Source organism: Apteryx rowi, unplaced genomic scaffold (genome assembly GCF_003343035.1).
Source record: "Apteryx rowi isolate R43461 unplaced genomic scaffold, aptRow1 scaffold_237, whole genome shotgun sequence".
Lineage (NCBI taxonomy): Eukaryota > Metazoa > Chordata > Aves > Apterygiformes > Apterygidae > Apteryx > Apteryx rowi.
In genome coordinates, this window is record NW_020448719.1 from 650,953 (window position 1) to 672,465 (window position 21,513).

The window sequence follows — 21,513 nt, forward strand, 5'->3', positions numbered from 1 at the left end:
CGAAGCTGGGCCGGGCGGGGAGGGGAGGTGCTGCCGCTGCCGCCGCCGCCGGCGCGGCGGACTCCGTTTCCCAGAGTGCCCGCAGGGGGTGGCATGGCGGAGAAGGATGACACCGGAGTTTGACGAAGAAGTGGTGTTTGAGGTGGGCGCGGGGGTGACCCGAGGCGGGCTGGGCCCGTGCCTCTCTCCGCCCCTCGCCGGGGCGTTGCACCGCGGCCCCCGGCCGTTGGGCGCGCGGCGGGGAGCGGCCGCCCCGAGCTGCGCCGCGCCGGGGCAGCGGCCCTCTCGGTGCGGGCCCGGGGCGCGGGGCTGAGCCGCCGCCGGTGCGGCTCAGCTTGGGGACGGCGAGGACGGGGCCGGGGCGATCCTTTGTGAGGCCGCCTCTGGAGGCTGGGCACCACCAGCGCCGTTCCCCCTCTTCTGCCGTGGGCATTGTGCCTGCTCGCACGCTTCATGTGCCTCCAGATTGGTCATCTCCCTTACAATGAAAGGCGTTTTGCCTTAAGGCCTTGGGTCGGCCTCATGTTCTGTCAGACCAATCTATGAACGTTTTCAGAAGTCATTAGGAGTTGAGGAAAGTAGTAGTACGGCGGCTATCGCGTTTGAATAGTTGTTTCAGTGAAAAATCCTTGAACCTGAAATGACTACTTGTACCTAAAGCAAAGCACGTGTATCAGAGGTTGCCCTGACCTACACTAACTACTGAGTTGTGGAATCTGGGGCAAAGATAGTAAATCCTTTGCCCAGCTAATAAATCCTGTTTCTAAATCAATGTAATTCTTGTAAATGGTGTATCTGAGCATGCATCCACCTATGTACCAAGTGTTGAAACTACCTTATCTTGCTAATGTTTGTATTACTTACAGAACTTGCATAAAATCTTTAAAGATTTTATGCTGTATGTCCTGTTGAGTAATGAGGCTACAATATTATGTGGGCCTTCTTCAAAACAGTGGCTAAATATATCTGTTGCTGTGGTTCAGTGACAAAATCAGATTGGTTTGCAGTAGGTGAATGTAACTGCATCTTCATGGAGGTCACACCTGTTTTTTTCAGGTGTACAGGGAAAGTGGTTACAGAGGAAGATTGCCTTTAAAATGATGAATTATTATAATCCTAAGACTTCTGGTTTCACTAGGATGGAAAAAGCTCCTTGTGTAAGGAGTTCTCTTCCTCAGATGAAAGTACTGCCCATTCATGGCTTGGTCTGCACCACATAGTTTTGGGGGAAACTTATCTTATAGTTTGGTGTTTATCCACAATCAACCCTGAATCCTATCAATACAGCCTTTTGTTTATGTTGGTGTCATGTTAAATCACTTCCTTGAATAACTTTTTTGGCAGGAATTTATTCCAGGGGTACTGTGCCTTCCCTCATGGCTGCTGCAATTACTTCTTCAGTATAGTGATACTCTGCTTATAATTCCATGGTTCTTTTGTTCATGCAACAGTAACCATTTTGACTTAAAAAAAAAAAAGGGGGGGGGAATTCTGATGCATAGGAACTAAAATACATCCCTGCATGTGTGTGTACTTTGTGTGTTTTGTGAATCCATCTCCTTCACTAGTAAAGGCCCTATGCTACATTACTATATCTATCAAAGTATACTGAGTAGCATAGTAACATATTTTTGATACGTTAATGCACAACTATAATACCAGATAAGCAACTGTAGGAAAAGTTCAGACTTTGGTTGGTTGGTGTCGGGGGTGATCCCTGATGTGCGCAGCTGGGTGACGTACCTACTGATGATAACAGATACCTCGCAATATCCTGATGAAATATCTTCAGGAGTGTTGCTGCTATTGTAAGATGAAGGCCTCACAGAGAATTATGAACCTCCTTTACACAGATGAGCCAGAGGTGGGGATTAGGAAGGAGAAGAAAAGCATCTCAGGTAGTCAGTGTTAAAACATATTTCTTTAGTTATTATTTTGATTTTGTTTTGGGGCCTAAACTCTCCCCCTCCCCTATGATGTTTGGTTTTTATGAAGCAACTACATTGTTTCTGTGCCTCAGTAGGGCAGGCACTTCCCATCTTATTCTTCAGCAGCCTCTGGTCACTTTTGCAAGGAGGCCTTCAACATAGAGACCTAGGTTACTGCAAGCAGTTCTTTTCTAACAGTTTTTGTGCTCTTGTGAACAAGATATTAGCCAATATTATAGGCAGCAGTGACAAATTTAGTCATGTTTATTCCATTAGCTATACATTCATTACACAGGTCATGCCCACTCATTCTTCCAGACTTATACATACCTTCAAACTGTAGAAAGGTGTCTTCTGATAATCCTCCTGTTACAAGCAGCTGAATTCTATTCATATTTCTGTGAACACCTGGGGAAGTTTTCGGGCATTTTCTTATCCTTTCTTGTTTGCTTTAAGTCTAATCATGTTTTTCTTATCAGTGGCTTTGGCTAGAGTTTCCTTAAAAAGCACTCTTACACCAGGTGACAACGTGGGGATTAGAATAGAGAAGGAAATGGACAAAGCAGGGGGGACGTCTTTGGTTTCAAGAACTCCTAGTTTGAGTCTTTTGTCATAAGAGTAGAGATGCTCATGACACAGGAAAAGCACTGAAGATGTGTATGAAGTATGCCAACATGGCAGGCGACTCTTGAGACAGTGAATAATCTCTACAAAGCTACTATGAAGAAAATACATGAAAGCTCGTGCTCTAACAGCTAGTGCACTTCTACTTCAGTATTAAACCCTTGTTATATTTTTCCTCCTCATCTTTCCTCTCCCCCAGCGTACCAGGAGAGCATGACCACTGTCCCTCTGGTCAATCATAGTAGAAGACAAGGTTGCTGATTCACTGTGGCTTGCGCAGGAGCAGCCAGCACCTTGCACTTGTTCTGTGTGATTGCAAAGTGTTTGGGGGGGAGGGGGGGATCTGTTACTGCTCAGTGAATTCTTCCACTAGGAAAATGATAACTTATCTCTTTTGTCTCACTAAAATCACCAGAAGGAGATAGTCTAAGTATTTCTCTAGAAAAATGTGAATACGCTATTACTTCATGGTAGAACAGATATAATGAGTAGCTGAGGAGGCTTTGGGATCACTGGATTTGCTGGTATGTGTTGCAGGCAGGAAGCTTTTGGGTGTTCTGCATGATATGTATGGGGAAAGTGCCGCTGATATTGTATTATTGTATTCAGTTACCAAAACTGGAGTTGTCTTTCCAGATACAGTGTTTTCTAATTGTTTGGCAAGCATATATCTGCACAAGTTAATGTGAAGAAGCAAATTACCTTCCCCACACCTCCTTCAGCCATACAGTGCTTCTTTGTTTTTTTATAAATGTCCTTGGTATCTGCCTCTTGGAAGCGGCTATTCTTCATGCTTTCCCATTCCACTTGCCTTTGCTATTTTTCTTTACAAGTACAGTTTAAAAAACAGCATACAGCAACAACAGTTGGAAAACTTGACTTACCAGGATCTATCATGTTTATGAGGTGTTTCCAGGACGTCCTTTCAGTCTGTCAAAAGCATGCTGAAAGCCAGTTTCTGCCTGCTCAGTAGATAGATAAATCTTTCCTTGGTGCTATCTGTGTGCCAAAGCACTGGTCTCATAATTCAGAGTGGCTAGAAGTAGCATAGGTCCTTGAGAATTTCACTTAGCATTACAGCACCACCTAATATGAGTATTCCAGTCTGGAGAAAAGGTTCTTTGTTGCTGCTTTTAAAAAAATTCTGTATTCCTAAAAATGAGTATTATGCACCTTTCCTCATCTCTGTATTCTTACATCAAGGAAACATTTCCATTGGTGGGCTAACAAAAGCATAACCAGGAAAGAAGTGGTCCAAAGTATTTTTCGTGCCCAACAGAGTGGGTGGGAGACCTGTTCCATACCACAGTTATGTCAGTGTTATCTTCTGCATATTGTTCAGGTCAGAGCCCTGTCCAGCAGGCCCTGAATACATGGATGATAGCGGTCTGTATTACAGATGTTGTAGCATCAAATAGATGATGGCCCATTGATTGATGAGCTTGCAGAGACCAATCATTTTTCTCGCTATCAAAGCATCTTTCATATTAATGTGGGTGTGAAGGCAGGCAAACATAAGCATGGTGCTGCTGCCCTAGGAAAGCAGTATTTCCCATGCAGAAGTTCAAGAGCCACTGCAGATCGTCATGATTGAATAATAATGAATGACGGTCATTTTACCAGTGCAGAAGTGCTGTCATACTCTATTTGGTTGATAAATGAATTCCTACAGCACCCAGTGAATTTCATTCACTGACTCCATAGTCCTCAGCACTTCAGTTCTTTCATTTGTTCTACTTTGCAACCGGTTGCTCTTGTAATTAAAATGCTAAAAAAATACTGAGGGGGAGGGAAGATGCAGAACCCAGCAGACACCAAGATGCCCCTGATATGCTTGGCATCTGTTCGTCTGCCAGCAGAGTATCAAATTAAAAACTGTTACAGTATAGAGCAGATTATGGAAAAAATGGAGAAACAGTGAAATTCTTTATTCATGTCTTTCTTATGGTATTAAAGAAGATCATGGGATAGGGTAGGGAAAATATTAAGATCCTTGAGATGAGTTTTTAAATGAACTAGAGGAGAGAATGCTGTAGTGCAGTGTAGTGTGTGCTGCACTGCAATAGTTTCTGAGTAGCTGAACATAGAGTGCAAGCAACTGTATTCCAGAATCCTCTGGAAAATTGCAATGTTTTGTGTATTTTGACATGACACTTGAAGTGCATTAGTCAGTATTTTTTTATTTGGACCATGATATCTGTTTGCTTTGTTTGTTTGTTTGTTTTTTAAACAGATGCCCCTTCTTGCAACCAGCTAGACTCCTGCAGCATTTTTCTGGTAGGAAGGCTGTTTCAGAACTTCATTGTTCTGATGATTAAAAACTGCTATCCAATTTCTGAACTGAAATTTATTCGTGGCTACTTAATACCTACTTACACTTCTGCTAGTATTGCCCATTAGCATTTATAGTTCCTTATTTCCCTGGAATTTGCCTCTCCTAATGTATTTATAGAGAACAATCTTATCCTGGCTAAGTATTTTGCTAAATTGAATCATCCAGTATATTTTAATCTCCTTTTACAAAACAAGTTTTCCATGTTCTTCTTTTTCATATTTGTTCTTTGTTTGCATCTACTTCAGTTTGAATTCATCTTTCTTTATGTAAGCCAGCAGCGTAGTACTTGGTGTTCTTGCTGGGGTCCTATACAAATACCTGCACTTGTCTCTGCTGGGAATACTTTGATTCTTGCATCTTTGGGCTACAAACAACTTTTTCAGGACTTCATACTAGTGACTCATTGTAATGTGATAGGCTAACCACTCATTTCTGTCTTTATTTTTTTCCAACAGCTTTCAGGTTATTGGAGAACTTGTTTTTGTTAATCTCTGTATGTTTTTATTAATCGCTATATCTTGCTGTTGTTTGCTGTTAAATTACATGGCATTATTGGTACCCATGCAGGGTCATCCATTTCTTTGTGTATGATATTTCAATCCTTTTCTGTGTAAATGGTGTTATCGGGAAATTTCATTAGCATGCCCTTTTGGTGTAAGGATAATTAAGGAAAATTTAAAAGCTTTGATCAAGGACTGATTCCTGAGGAACTCTATTAGTAACCTTCTTCTGATCTGATAGTTTTCCATGCAGCACAACCCACTGTCATATCTGCTATCTACGTATTTGGTTTCTTTCCCATCTTTTTCCTCTTAACTGTGTCAAAAGTATCCAAATCCCATATGGCACAGTATCAAAAGTCCATATAAACTTCCTGCATTTCCCTTGTCTAGAAAAATGAGCTGTCTCGTCAAAGAAAGAAGTCAAGTGAGTTTGGCACAATATACCTCTGGTGAACCCATGTGATATCTTCTGTGATGATGTGTTTTCTTCTCTGTCTTTGAATTTTGCAAGAAAGAATTATTCTCAGTAGCATGCTGGCTTTTGATCAGATTCATAGGCCTGACATATCCCTCATTGCTTTTTTCTCCTTGTAAATATAGACACTGTGTTTGCTGTTTCCCACCTGTGAGCTTATAGATTTATTAAAAATCCTTTCTGCTGGAGCTTTGATCTCCTGTGCCCATTCTTTCAGAATACTGGGTGATCCAAACACCACTCCTTAAGTGTGTTTTCAGCTCCCGAGCTCCACTTCCAGCTGAGTCATTTGTCCTATATTTTAATGAGCTTGTGCAATTTTTTTTTTTTCATTTGGATGATATTAAAGCTATGCTCCTTCATTCAGGTTTGCACAGACAGTCATTGGAATCAAATTCTAGAGAGTCTTCATGACTGTCTGTGTCCTCTCTGTGGTACCTGTGCAAGGATTCGGACCTGATATTTGCTGTTATGCATTCTAATGCTCTATTTACAGAAGAAACTTATCAATGCAAGATTTCTCAGAAATGCTTAACAGTCACTAGCTTGCAAAAAAACACAGTTTTTGACACTCACAGTGTGAAATTGCAATTGCCTTAGATTTTTAAGGGCTCTTTCAGATACAGTGTTTGAAACTTAAATCATTGGTTGTAAAATTGCATAGAATTAATTTCATTGTCAATGTTTAAACATTTCTCACCAAATATTTTAATTTAAGTGACAAAAAATAATTAGGAGGTATTTTACTGTTCCTGCTGTTCAAAGTGTATAAGCAAATAAATTGCATTACAGTAGAAAAATTACTTTAAGATTCTTTTGAAGCGTATTCATTAAGGAGAAAAAATTGTTTGCACTTGTACTAAAGTATTTTGGACAAATAACTTTTGATTGCCCCCCAAGGGCATGCCATAATCTGATCCTTCTCCATGAAAAAGTATTACTTAAATCTTATTTTATTCCCCTCCTTCCCCCCCCAAAAAAGCTATCGCAGCATTCAGTAGCTTTTAATATCCAGGTCTGGATATTATCAAAGGTCTGAATAGGTGTCAAGTACAAAAGCCTCCTAGAAATTTTCCATTTTTTCTGTTGTTTCATGACATTTTCCTGGAACACTGAAGTTTCATTACTCTTTGAAGGTTATTGCTGAACATGCTGATTTTATTATGTCAGAAATAGTGCTTTATGTTCTAATGTGAAAAGCAGGGGAGTCTGTTGTACTTTAAGAACTATGCAGCTCGTAAAGATGTTGAAAATGGGTTACCATCTTGTGACCTATCCAAGGCAGAAAAGGATTTTAGGATTTTACAATAATTTATTTTTATCATATATGAGCACTGTGACGGTGTGCTCCTTCCCCCCCACTGATGTGCTCTCTCCCCCTCAACCTGACCTCCCTGTAAACAGCATGTATGTAGGGGCTGGTTGAGCATGTGCCAACTAAGGCCCATCTAGCATGCAAATATGACTACGAGTCAATCATCTCCCCCCCCCCCCCATAAATAGGGGGCAGCCCAGAGCCCATTGAGCTCTCCTGCACGGCAGCGGGCTGCACTGCAGCACCTCCCCTTGAGCAGGGACGGCTCTCGAGGTTACTCCTTGAGGTTAAGAGGTTCCTTACCCGTGACAGATCCTCAGTAAGCGATTAATAGCATGCTGAACTTTTGCGAACTTCACGAAACTTTGCTGAGTTATCTCTCTGACTAATTGCACACATAATTCCTTAGACATAAACCGTTGACCAAGTCTGGGACTAGGACTGGATCCAGCCGCACCTAGGTTCCTCTCTGAAGGAGTTTAGAAAGCAAGGGGGTCCAGTCTGAACCTTGTGACTCAATGGGAGGGTTTCCTTCGCACACACTCCTTTAGATATGAACCATTGACCAAGCCTGGGACTAGGACTGGATCCAGCCGCACCTAGGCTCCTCTCTGAAGGAGTTTAGAAAGCAAGGGGGTCCAGTCTGAACCTCGTGACTCAGTGGGAGGGTCTCTGTTGCACACGCACCTGACCCTGTCCTTCGTGCAGTAAATAACTGAGGGAACCTTGCCAATCGAACCTTGTTAAATCGTTGTTGTTCACGATTGAATTTTGTGAAGTTGCTGTCTTACTGCAATAAACGTAGTGCTGCTTCCTTCTTAACGAGTGAAGTGCATCACTCCTTTCGCGACAAGCACTTCCCGTTAAAAGTTCAGAGATACGTATAGTATCTGGTGGACAGTCTCGCAATTTCAGGTTGTAAATTAGCTGATTTTATACCAGTTTCACAAATCAGCATGCTTGAAAACTCCTGGGTTAGCAGGCCTTGTAGGAGGCTCTCCTCCCTGTAACCATAGGAAGTACAAGACACCTTTCACAGTCTCTTGGCTGCAGCAAGAGGCAGAGAACCTGGGCTCCTTGTCTTGCTCTTCTTTATGCTTGGCGTGTTTTTTCCCCTGAATATAATTTCAGTTCCTTCTCCTACTGCTGTCACTGTTCTTCAGTTTTTCTTTTTCCCAGGCAACACTCTGGTATTACTGACATTTCCTTAGCTTATGAATTGGTTTTGACTGTAGCCCCGGTGTAGCATCTTCATTCACTTCTGTTTGCAAAACCTTTGTTAAGCAGTTTTCATTAGTTCCTCCGTATGCCAGTTTTCATTATCTTTCTGTTGGCTGCCATGCTTTCCTCAGTCTCACGTGGGTTTTTTGAAGCCTAGCATTTCTTCTCTCTGAATTGTCATCCTTCCTCTTTCCTAGGGTAAAGCTAGTAATTCTTGGAAAGCTTTTTCAGGGTGGTAGTATGTAACTGGACTGAAGGGAGGTGGAAATAGCTGGTTGCTCACAGTTCCTGTTATTCACAGAACTATATCCTTTTTTTTGAGCACAGGATCACTAAATTTGCGTTAAAAATGTCATTATTTTTTAGGAACAGAAAGCCTTCCTCACTGGAGACATTGTCTCTTGCAATTAAATCTTGTGGCCTTGCTAAAAACAGTTGTGTCCAGATACTCTTCAGGTAGGTTACTAATGTTGCTATTCACTGGCTATCTCAGTACCAATGGAAGTGTATGTTAAGGAGTAGCCCCACCAAAGGCTGGCTGACTATCATGATGGTAGTATCACTGTTGAATCTAAGCTTTATTGTAGATATACAGGAAATGATGTGATCAGCAGTATGACTCCGACTTTTTCAAACTAGTGTTCATTGTTTGTCCCTTTAGAAATCCCAAACTGAAAAATATATTATATGTTCTTTCCCAAAGTCCAATTTTATTTCTTGCAATTGAGAAAAAAATACCAAATGACCAAAATAAGTTTCCTTTGCTTCCCTTTCTGTACCAAATCTCAGAAGTCATACTAATCTGTATTTAAAAAATAAAATAAGCTGGGGATGAATGCAAAGAGAGTCAAAATCTCATGTCTGAATTCAAAATTTTATAATGTATTGAACAAAGTTCTACCAAACCTAGATTAGGCATCTAGAGTTGAAACCCACAGAACTAGAACAAAGATTTTGAATGTATATTAGGTGCTTCATTTCACAGCCAGCCCTTGCTCAAGCAGTCATATTCCCATCCCTGGGGGAAAATACCACTACACAGAAATGGAATTACCCTTTCTAGCTAGGAGGGACATGATCTGTATTCTTTGTCTGTTTGCTGAAGTGGAAAAAGTTAACATGAGAAATCAGTCCTGAAGACAGTAAGAGAAGTGTTTTCCAAGCAGCGTGCCATCCTGAGAGAAAGAGAGAGAAAGCACCATGGATTCAGCAGAGGTGGTATCTAATGGTAGAGTCTGTTTAGGCAGGGCACAGGACAAAAGCTCTTTGGAAATAATTGGCAATGTCATAATGTGTTCAGATGTAATAGGTTCAGAAAGATTACTTTCACTGCATATTTAGGCAACAAGCTGCGATGCTGCATGGTGCTGAGTGGCCTGGAGATGTATACATTAACATTCTGATATGCAGATTTCTGTAAGGTTTAAGAAGGATGCCAGCAAAAGGCACTACTGTTTCCCAGCATAAAACAACTATGTTCAAAGCATCCTTTAGATGATGTGTTCTCTGCGTACCTACAATAGCCAAACGTATCTAAAATATGGTATTTTCTTGCTTAAAATATTGGTGCTAAACCCCTCCGTCACCAAATTGAGATGTTCAAATATTCATTTGAACCCTTTCAAACCAAAATTAACTTTTTTCAGACACTGTGATGTTTATTTTCATAAACACTTTCTCCACCCAAACTGAGCTGTTCTAGAATTGTTATTTTGTTTAAAAAACACGCAAACAAACAAAACCCAGAAAACCTAACCTCAGAAACTTTGTTATGTTGAAAATATTATATCACATTCATTCAAACCCCGAACTTTAGGACTTCAAAAATTGTGATTTTGACAAGCATCAGGCTTGGAAATGTTATCGTATAAAAATTAATGTCTCAAGGGTTGTAAATGATGAAAAAAAGTGTCTGAAATAGGACATTCGCATCTATAGCATCTATAACGGTAGCATCTATAATGCTCCTTCAGCTGGATTTTTCTTAACAAATATTGGGCGAAATAAAGAAATAGCGCTCTTATTTTATATATATGGATGAAATAAAGTCAGTTTTAAATACTCAGTTCTGTCAAAAAACACACCTTACCTATCATTTTGATAGGCAGTGTTTGAGACTGTGCTTTGTCTGCCTTCAGTGTGGGCTGTTGCCAAAAGAGGTGTTTGCGCTTCCCTTCTCTTTAGCTGCTTGTTCCCACCCTCTTCTACACTGACGCTAGCATTTACAGGCAGTGTTGGGTAAACTGGCTCAGGACACTGATTTGCCTGTAAACTAACCTGGCTAAGAGAGAAAAAAAAAATTTTGTTTTTTTTTCTTTCTTTTTTCCCAAGCAAATTACTTCCTTCTTCCATCTCACCACTTGGCTATATAAATATTACCACTAGTGTACTAAAATGGTACAGCAGCCGCTCTTAATGTCAGATTAAATTGAGCATGTAACTGCTGCCTGGGGATATATCTGTGCTTCGAATTGTAATGTACTGTCAAGGCCCCTGAACTAGCGGTAAATGGGCTAGATCAGATAACTCAGCAGTCTGCTAAGAGGAAGGGAGGACAGGCTGTGCTCTCTTTCCATCGCGTGACTGGAAGGCAGGTGATAGGAGAGAAAATAAAGGAAACTACAAGTTTAAAACTGTGTAAAGAACCTTCTGATTGTTGGAGACCAAGTAAACTCATCAGACATTTTTGGATAACATGTTCTCCAAACATATACAAAGAAATATTGTTTGGGCCATAAATATCTACCATTAGGGTCAAAGATTCCACAACTCTCATTTAAAATACTGGGCAGCATCACTGTAAAACTACAAAAAATGGCAGGAAGACTAAGAAGCAAATGTAGCACTTCAGCAATATGTCAGTTTTATAAAATTGACTAGCTTTTAAGCTGTCCACCTTGTAAATGCTGGTAGATAAAAATTCAGACTTGAGGAAAGATAGGTTTTTTTTTTAGCAGCGAAGAAAGTGTAGAAAAACCTAGAAGCAATATAATATAAACTGCTAGTCACTTGTTCCAAGAGACTTCCCCTCTCCTTTGGAAAGGGTCAGCAATGATGTAACTTGACCTCTTTCTCTCGACATCACTTACAGTTTCATCTACACTTTGTGCAGTCCATCGGGGTAGCCAACAGTTGGAACTGTAAATGTTAGCAGTTTGCAGCACACTGCTTGTTGCTGAGTTAAACATTTTGGCGTATAATATAGTCATTTTTCTATACTTGTAGTGAGCTGATTATATTTTTCATGGGTATTACTGTAGTCGATTACAGTAATATAGTTTGAAAACTTTGTTGAGAATCTGCATTTTGGTCTTTTGCTAAAAATTCTGTTAAACTTCATTTCTATGTGCCAGTAGTTCTTAAGTGATGTGTGAACCCATATTGCTTTTATCATTTTTAATAAAAAATTTGAAGACAAAAGTACATGATGATTCACAGTAGATCTTTGAGGTCTGTTGGTCCACAAGTTTTGGAATCCTCCTCTGTATTAACTGCTTTCGGTCACACTTATGGGAGTGTTAATATTGCCTTACTCTTCTCACAAGTTCAAGTCATGAATCTACTTCCTTGAGATGCCTGAATAAAATATCACTCACTGTACTTTTTCTTTTAGTCGTCATAATGTGACTGTCTCTTATTTCTTGGATGCTTTGAAATTCAGTCAGGATATTTCCTTGTAAGTTGTTATCATTAGATTTCAGAGTTAACATGACTTAAAACAGATAAAAATGTTAATATCTCGAAGCTGTTGTTTTAAAGAGATTTCCAGAATGTTTTAGTAGACATGCCATTAGTTTACCAAGTACAGGCATACCTCAGAGATATTGTGGGTTTGGTTCCAGACCACCGCAATAAAGTGAATATCACAATAAAGTGAGTCACATGAATTTTTTGGTTTCCCAGTGCATATAAAAGTTACGTTTACACTATGCTGTAGTCTATGAAGTGTGCAATAGCATTATGTCTAAAAAAAATGTACGTATCTTAATTAAAAAATGCTTTATTGCTAAAAAAATGCTAACCGTCATCTGAGCCTTCAGCAAGTCGTAATCTTTTTGCTGATGGAGGGTCTTGCCTCGATGTTGATGGCTGCTGACTGATCAGGGTGGTGGTTGCTGAAGGTTGGGGTGGCTGTGGCAATTTCTTAAAACAAGACAGCAGTGAAGTTTGCCGCATCGATTGACTCTTCCTTTCACAAAGGATTTCTCTGTAGCATGAGATGCTGTTTGATAGCATGTTACCCACAACAGAACTTCTTTCAAAATTGGAGTCAGTCCTCTCCAACCCTGCGGCTGCTTTATCAGCTAAGTTTATGTGATATTCTAAATGCTTTGTTGTCATTTCAACAGTGTTCACAGCATCTTCACCAGGAGTAGATTCCATCTCAAGAAACCACTTTCTTTGCTCATCCATAAGAAGCAACTCCTCATCCACTAAAGTTTTATCATGAGATTGCAGCAATTCAGTCACATCTTCAGGCTCCACTTCTAATGCTAGTTCTCTTGCTGTTTCCACCACATCTGCAGTTACTTCCTCCACTGAAGTCTTGAACCCCTCCAAGTCACCCATGAGGGCTGGAATCAACTTCTTCCAAACTCCTGTGAATGTTGATATTTTGACCTCCTCCCATGAATCACAAATGTTCTTAATGGCATCTAGAATGGTGAATCCTTTCCAGAAGGTTTTCAATTTACTTTGCCCAGATCCATCAGAGGAATCACTCTCTATGGCAGCTATAGCCTTACAAAATGAATTTCTTAAATAATAAGACTTGAAAGTTGAAATTACTCCTTGATCCATGGGCTGCAGAATGGATATTGTGTTAGCAGGCATGAAAACAACATGAATCTTGTACATCTCCATCAGAGCTCTTGGGTGACCAGGTGCATTGTCAATGAGCAGTAATATTTGGAAGAGAATCTTTTTTTCTGAGCAGTAGGTCTCAACAGTGGGCTTAAAGTGTTCAGTAAACCGTGTTGTAAACAGATGTGCAGTCATCCAGGCTTTGTTGTTCCATTTATAGGGCACAGGCAGAGTAGACTGAGCATAATTCTTAAGGGCCCTAGGATTTTCAGAACGGTAAATGAGCATTGGCTTCAGCTTAAAGTCACCAGCTGCATTAGCCCCTAACAAGAGAGTCAGCCTGTCTTTTGAAGCTCTGAAGCCAGGCATTGACTTCTCCTCTCTAGCTATGAAAGTCCTAGATGGCATCTTCTTCCAATAGAAGGCTGTTTCGTCTACACTGCAAATCTGTTGTTTAGTGTAGCAGCCACCTTCATCAATTCTCTTAGCTAGATCTTCTGGATAACTTGCTGCAGCTTCTACCTCAGCACTTGCTGCTTCACCTTGCACTTTTATGTTATGGAGACAGCTTCTTTCCTTAAACCTCATGAACCAACCTCTGCTAGCTTCAAACTTTTCTTCTGCAGCCTCCTCACCTCTCTCAGCCTTCACAGAATTGAAGAGAGTTAGGGCCTTGCTCTGGATGAGGCTTTGGCTTAAGGGAGTGTTGTGGCTGGTTTGATCTTCTATCCAGACCACTAACAATTTCTCTATACTGGCAAGAAGGCTGTTTTGCTTTCTTACCATTCGTGTGTTCACTGGAGTAGCACTTTGACTTTCCTTCTAGAACTTTTCCTTTGCATTCACAACCTGGTGAACTGCTTGGCGCAAGAGGCCGACTTTTGGCCTGTCTTGGCTTTCAACATGCCTTCCTCACTAAGCTTCATCATTTCTAGCTTTTGATTTAAAGTGAGAAATGTGTGACTCTTCCTTTCCCTTGAACAGTTAGAGGCCATTGTAGAGTTATTAATTGGTCTAACTTCAATATTGTTGTGTCTCAGGGAATAGGGAGGCCCGAGGAGAGGGAGAGAGACAGGGAAATGGCCGGCTGGTGGAGCAGTCAGAACATACAGTATTTATCAATTCAGTTCACCATCTTATATGGGCACAGTTCGTGGCGCCCCAAAACAATTACAACAGTAACATCCAAGATCACTGATCACAGATCACCCTAACAGATATAGTAATAATGAAAAAGTTTGTGATATTGTGAGAATTACCAAAATGTGACACAGAGACACGAAGTGAGCACATGCTGTTGGAAAAATGGTGCCAATAGGCTTGCTTGATGCAGGGTTGCCGCAAACCTTCAATTTGTAAAAAAAACCACGGTATCTGCAAAGCGCAATAAAGTGAAGCGCAATAAAACGAGGTGTGCCTGTAGATATATTAGCTTCATTAATTTATTTTGAATGTAAACAAAGGGTAAAATCTGTGAGTTGCTGATAAGTAGAGTGAAACAAACCATGTTCTTTCTGTATCAGCTGAGTGCAGTGACTTGCATGGTCAGTGATTTCCCACCCAAAGCTCCAGGTATAGTTTTTGTGGCTGGCCAGCAGTGCCTGTTACTGTTCTCCAGCAAGGATATGTTTACCCCTTTCACGCTCAATTTTTCAGCTATTTTTGTCAAAAAGGTCTGCTCAGCTTTTCCCCTGTGTTCTGCAGGCCCACTTTTGAATGGAGAAATAGTCCAAAACTCTTATTGCCACTAAGTTTCAGAGCTTTGTCTGGTATGTGCATCAGAAGATTTACAGGAACAGCAATAGATTAATGGCTTCAAAGTAGTTCTCAGGCTGCTCCTAAATCACATGACACTCTAGTACTAGAGAAACCAAAGTCTACACTACCGTTACGGTCAAAACGGAGTAGAAAATGTGGAGGACTCTTTCACTGTCTTGAAGTCATTGTCTAATATTAGCCGTGCCAGCCATTGGCTGCATTTCAGTCACATCAGAGGAGGAGGTGGCTCCAGCCAGCAGAATAGGACCAAGGCTTTTAAATACCGTTGCCTGGAAAGTCTTATTAATGGCTTCATATAATATCGATGTGCAGTAATTCCTTCCAGCAGTATCTTTTTAAAAGCCTTTAGCAATCTGTCATCCTCTTCTCCCTTCCCCCAGTTATAAAGCCACGTTAGTCAGGAGGAATTGCACAGTCCTGGGAAGTTTCAGGCTGTGTGCGCTGATGCTGTCAGGAAAATGCTACTGTGCAGGAGCACAGGTGCAATTACAGTGACTGCTGCTTCTCATCCTCTGCTTGGGCCATCCTGGAGGGACAAGTGGAAAGAAATGGGGAGGTGGGAGAGATACTGTCAGGTGCATGGGAGCAGTACAGAAGAGAAAAGTGGAATACCCTGTTCCAGGAGACAAAGATCGCACTGTCTGTAAGTTTTACCTCAACTTTTAAAAATCTTTCTAATATTTTGAGAGAGAGAGAGAGGAAGATTTCAATACTGTTTATTTTATTCTGAGTTTAGCCACCTGTTAAGCTCATCTTAGCCTTTGCTGTCACTATGGTAGAAGTGTTTAATTTGTTTTTTTAAACCGAGAATTAATAACTTGTAGCTATTTTGGAAGTGGTTTAGGCTCGCATGGTGTTCTTGGCACATTAGCACCATCGGCTTTGAAAAAAACGTTTCAGTGTTTTAAGAAGAGCTCTTAAACCTCTTATTGTGTGCAGTGGCATTAAATACTACTTCTAATGTTGATCTGCTCAGTTAGCTCTGGTTGGAAACTAGAGCAGGGGTTTACAAGGTAGTAAATTTTATGAGAGTAAAGAAAGTTGGGTGTGGGAAGCCCCCACCTCTGATGGAGAAATCCTGCGTCATTTGCTTCATGATGCATCAGCAAAAATAATTTGGGTGTGGCTTTGGTTTGTGGCTGCTACTGTAATAGGGCTATGAAAGCTGACAGTGTTTTAATCTCGCTTGGGGTTACAAAGGTTTTTCTCATAATACACACAAAATGCCTCAAATGTTGAAGTGCAATATCTGTGCTTGCAAGGCTGCAATAGATTTAAATATTTCAGCAGATATCAGTCAAAAGTGAGCTCTTTTCTGAAACTAAGAAATTCTCTATTGTAACAGCCTTTCCATCATATAGCACTAGAGATTGTCCTGTACGTCTCGTTATCTTTTCCTTTTAATGTTTGTTTGTTTGTTTTAATCTATTTTAACTGTAGGCTAGGTTGGAGTTGCAAACAAGACATTTGGTCTTTGGTTTAGGTGCGGGGGTTTGGTTTTGTTCTGTTTTTCTTTTGTTAGTTTTGTTTTTTTGTTCTTTAACCAAATCAGTGCTGTGTGGCAACTGGCATTAAAAGTGAGCATTGGGCAAAGGATAAGGAACAAAACTAATTTCAGTGAGCTGTCCTTTAATCCTAAAATTAGGAAGGAAGGAAGGAAGGGTTTTCTTTCTTGATTTCCAGAAATGGAAGTTTATATAAACCTATACCATAGATGTTTAGTTATGACTGAATGGTTTTGCAGCATGACTAATGGTAGTGAATTAACATAGAAAGGTTGAGTGCCTTTTTGTTAGTCTCTGAGTCTCCAGAAAAACCTAATTATTTAAATTTTCAGAAAGTAAGTTCCTAATCAATACATCAGACTGTTTCAGAATACCTTATGCTGATGTTTTTCTTATTAATGAGATTTGCCTTGTCTAATCTGTAAGAAATGCACAAAAGAATAATAGTGTTTTATCTTTTAGTAGTCCTGGAGCTGTTTTCCATTTTCAACGCACAAATTTGACAAGCCGCATAATAAAAAATATACCTGGTTATATATATAATGCTTGTCTCTTGGGCTATCAAAAAAAGAAGGAATGCATGAAATTCAGGCAAGGACAATTAGGAATAAAAAAAGGCAGATCCTTTCTGTTTTCCCCAGCTAAGGAGCAGATTACTTAATGTTATCATGGCATTTGCAGGTGAAAACAGGTGAGCCTGAAAATGCTGATGAATGAAAGCATGAATCAAAACTAAGGAATTTTTCTCACAGTTGGAAGTGCGTGGGCAAGAATATGTGCATGTCTATGATCTTTTTGTGGGGAAAAAAAAGGCAGTTCAGAGTGAGAAATTTTTTGCTAAGGATGTAAGCTAGAAATTCAAAGCTATAATTCATGGGACATAAGACATATTACAAGATTTAATTATTGTTTTAAAAGCTTTGTAAGGATGAAAATGTTGTGCAAGTATTAAGTATAATACTTCTGTCTCTTGTATTGAAACATAAGCAGTACATTGGATAGCACATTTTTAATGTGATCATATTCTAATTGCGAAGTTACAAGATTAATAATTTTATTATATTTTAATACTGCAAATTTTGTGTGAATGCTCACATTTAGGAAATCTATGCTTCAACTTTTACAAAGCCCTTTACTGATTTTTCTAGTCATTGTCTACTTCAAATATGTCATGGGATAAATTTGCTATAGACTGTTGGAGAAATTCTCAGTGAGTTATACAGACCATACAGCTTTGCAAGTGACAGGCTTGTCAGTAACATTTAAGATCAGTCAGTATCTAGGACATTTAAATATATTTATATATACACATACACACACACACACATATATACACACACACACTGTATATATACACATACATATAAAAAATAAAGAGAGAGTGTGTGTACATAAGCTAATGCTTGCCATCAGTGATACTTCTAATAGCAGAGGAATGTAATCTTCAAGTTTTGTGAGTGAGCAAAATGTGAAGCTGAATGCCTGAATACTTCCTGAGAAACTCAAGGAAGATGCTCATCTATTTGAAGGAACATGTGATAATCATTTGAGTTAAATTTTAATTTATTACTGTTTTCTAACTAATAATCAGAAAACTGATTTCCAGTTCCCAGCAGTAATAAAATTTGCAAATCTACCCATAATGGAGACTCCATAAAAGTTAATCAAAAGGAATTTATGTAAAACCTAGTAGAGTGCCTATATTTTACCCTGATTACAAGATAACATGATAGGGAGCTAATAAAATCATTTAGCATAGCTAGGGGCTGAAGTTTCATTAACATTCAAAGAGACAGTGCATTTTAGAATATTTCTATACAGTGGAAAATGTACTAATTACAGTTAGCTGCCAGGTTTCGATGTTGCCAGAAGCCCAGTAACAGGGAAGGATTAAGCATTCTTATATCTATGTAGTGTTTCACTTAGTAAATACAGCACTCAGGGTTTCATCTAGTTCTCTCCATCTTTAGTGGATGGAGCCTCACACTTTCTCCCACTCTCTCTTCTTCTATTGCTGTGGGGGAAATAGTACCAATCTAAACAGCATTTGACCAGTTTTCTTGATCAGCTTTTAAAAAATGATCTCCTCATGGACCGTTTCCGTCTGTACCCTGCGCATTTGATGTGACCTCACACGGAATAAAAAGCTCTTTTTTTCTTTCTCCTGGGATGCAAACAGATTGCTTTGCACACTGAAGATTTGCTCTGCGATGGTTTTGGATCGATAACCAAGACCTAGGTCACGTTTCCATTCGGTTGGTTGGTGCTTGCTTGCACCCCTTGGTCAGGCCTCAGCAGCCATGCCCACCTTGGAGAATTTTAGCAGGAGGTGCCCACTGAGAATCTGAATGATGAGCCAGCAGCTGCTTGTGCTTTCTGCAGTGACCCAAAAGGAGAAATAATTTTATGTGATTTCCACAGCAGACAGCTGTTATTGTCACCAGCTTCTCTAGCATTATTTGGGTGGCAAGATGGTGTCTGCTTAGCCTTTCCGTTGTAATGGAGAAAGCAGAATACACAAGCCCCAAAAGCAGGGATGTGCACCCGGAGATCAGAGTGGACAAACTCCTGAGTATATTTGAGGTATTTTGCCAGCTGTCTGTGTTTATGTGTGTACCAATAAAGACAAGGCTAGTCATGTCAAATGATGGCTGGCCTTGCTTGTCACAAGTATGATCGAGATGACATTCATAACTGGAGACAGCAAAAAAGCAGGATTTCCAGGTTCCTGAGGTGAAAGAGGCTTAAAACTTCTTGTTTTGTTTTGTTTTCAGGGCAACACGAACTGTTTCTGAGGTTCCCATCACAGCTGCTCAGTGAAATTGATGTTTGAGTCCCATCCCTGCTAACTGTGACAGGGAAATACTAAAGTCCGTGGGGCGAGGGAGCTGGAGGAGCCCAGGGCTGCTGGATGGATGAGGGAGGCAGTTAAGTCCTGCAGCCAGGACCTGGGAGGGAGGTCCCAGCCCAGGGACAGGTTTGCAGAGAGCCTGGGTGCAGTTCCCTCAGAGTCCTGCCTGGCCTGAGCCTCAGAACTATGATTTTGAAGGAACCATTCCCTTCTCACCCACTGATTTGTCCGCATGTCTTTGTCTGAGCGGGGATTGTGCTGGCTGGTTCTGACTGAAACCTCAGTACAACCCTGAGTGCCCCTGGTATGGGCAGGTTCAAGCTGTTCCAGGTGTGCTGGCACTCCAACGGTTCTGCACCAAAACCATTCTGCAAAGACAAGATTATGCATATCCATCTGTATTCCAAGTTTTTTTGCTGAAGTTATTAAGGTAATTTGACATTGCCTTAAATAAAAGAAGTATTGTATTCTAGTCCATTATGTTTTCTTTTCCATGTTAATTAAGTAATCCTGGTCAAGTGGAATGTTCTTCTTGTAGAAAAACATACCAGTCCAGAACAGCATATTGTTTCGTGAGAGTTATATGCACTGGAAAAAGTACCTAACTATAGAGGAAGGGAACTTGGAAGAGGAAAAAAAAAAGATAGGATTGAGCTGTCACACTGGAAAAATTCCCACAAGGAAATGAGTCATTAACCTATCCTAGTGTTTTGCAAAATCATTTTCATTGTGGGTGAGGGGGATCATCTGTACCTGCACAGAGCTCTGAGTTGATATGAATGTTTGAGTTTCAGGTAATGAGTGGACGCTGAGTCTGTTTTGAGTAAGTCGACAGCACACAAAAGTATGCATTTGTTTGCTTTAAATAGGTACGAGTGATTAAAATAGCACTTTGGAGATGGGGTAAAAAAAAACACCCTACCAGTAAAGATTTAATTTGTTCAGCTAGAATCAACGATTGCTTCAAAGTTTTATTAGCTGGCAGGAAGTCATTTAAGATTTGGCCATGTTCTTATGCAATCATGGTAGCTATATCTTGTTTTTTGCAGCTTGCACCAGCAGCAGTTTCTGATAGTTAACATAACAGTTCCTAGTTGATGCACCAATGGTGATTGTTTCTGCAGACCTCTGCTTGTGAGGTCTAACTTCTACAACTGTGCACTTTTTACTGGAAAGGTTTTAGTTTTTACTTACAGTATTTTTGTTATCTCACTTGATGGTATGTTGCATTTCCCAAAATGTTGTGCTCTGTTCTTCCTATACAGTTCATTGGTGTTTGTATACTGTAATGTGGGTTATTGAAAAAGTTTTTTAGAGGTAAAAATGAATCCCTAACTACCTACACTATTTAAGACTGGTTGCTGAGAGGTTTTCTTAAAAGAGAAGTCTCCACAGGTCCCCTGAGCAGAACTAGAGACACCAAAAATATCCTTTCCATGGTGTTGCCATGTATGTGAATGTAAACAAATTAATAACGGTTAAGTAAATCTTAAATACCTGATATAGATGAAACAAGAAAATTTGAACGTTTAAATAGGTAAATATCTAAAAATGTAAAAACCCACTCCCTTGTGATCACAATTCCATGCTTTCTCTAATAAGTTTTAATAAAGGACTTTTCATAAAGTAGTAGCTTTGCCAACAGCTTAAAAAAGTAGTTTTTAAATAATTGTGATACTCTGTTGCCAGAAATGCTAACACCAACCTCAGAGACAGCAGTAGCCATTTCCTAATTTGTTTTTTCATTTCTGTAAAACACTGTAGGTACATAATCGGGTTACACTGAGGCTTTGTTTATTCAAATTTGAAAGTGCTCTAGTTTTGAGGTTTGTTTCAGTAGAAAAAGTACAAACTGTTCAGGTGTTTGTAAACTTTTAGAAACTGGTACCAAATACATAGTTTATTTATTGAATACATGTAAGTTATAAGCTAAAGAACCAGTTCCATCAGGTCACCTAGAGAAAATACTACTATAGGAAAAGTTAACTGGCGGCATGCTTATTTCCCATCATGTTGTCTTCTAAATTGGCTCGTTGCACCATGTTTTGTTATCGTCAGGAGGAAACTGAGGAGACATATTTAAAGCAAAAGTTTGGCTTCTTTGCTGTTACTGTGTTGTTTTCTTGCTATCGGATACTTCACTGGTGATTGTGTAGTTTGACTGTGGTTCTGCA

The 21,513-nt window shown here is 40.0% G+C and overlaps 1 protein-coding gene across 9 annotated transcripts in view; it reads left to right on the plus strand.

The window, feature by feature from the left end:
• Positions 1 to 6: 6 nt before the first annotated feature.
• Positions 7 to 21,513, plus strand: part of VEZT (vezatin, adherens junctions transmembrane protein) — a 79,841-nt gene continuing 58,334 nt past the window's right edge. For 5 of the 9 annotated variants that reach the window (XM_026066086.1, XM_026066088.1, XM_026066096.1 and 2 more), the window contains exon 1: positions 8,740 to 8,857. In XM_026066086.1, coding sequence (XP_025921871.1) covers positions 8,751 to 8,857 — 107 coding nt within the window. In that variant the 5' untranslated portion in view covers positions 8,740 to 8,750. Of the gene's footprint in view, positions 143 to 8,739; positions 8,858 to 21,513 lie in introns of those variants that run through there. The other 4 variants (XM_026066089.1, XM_026066090.1, XM_026066094.1 and 1 more) reach the window with 1 other exon arrangement.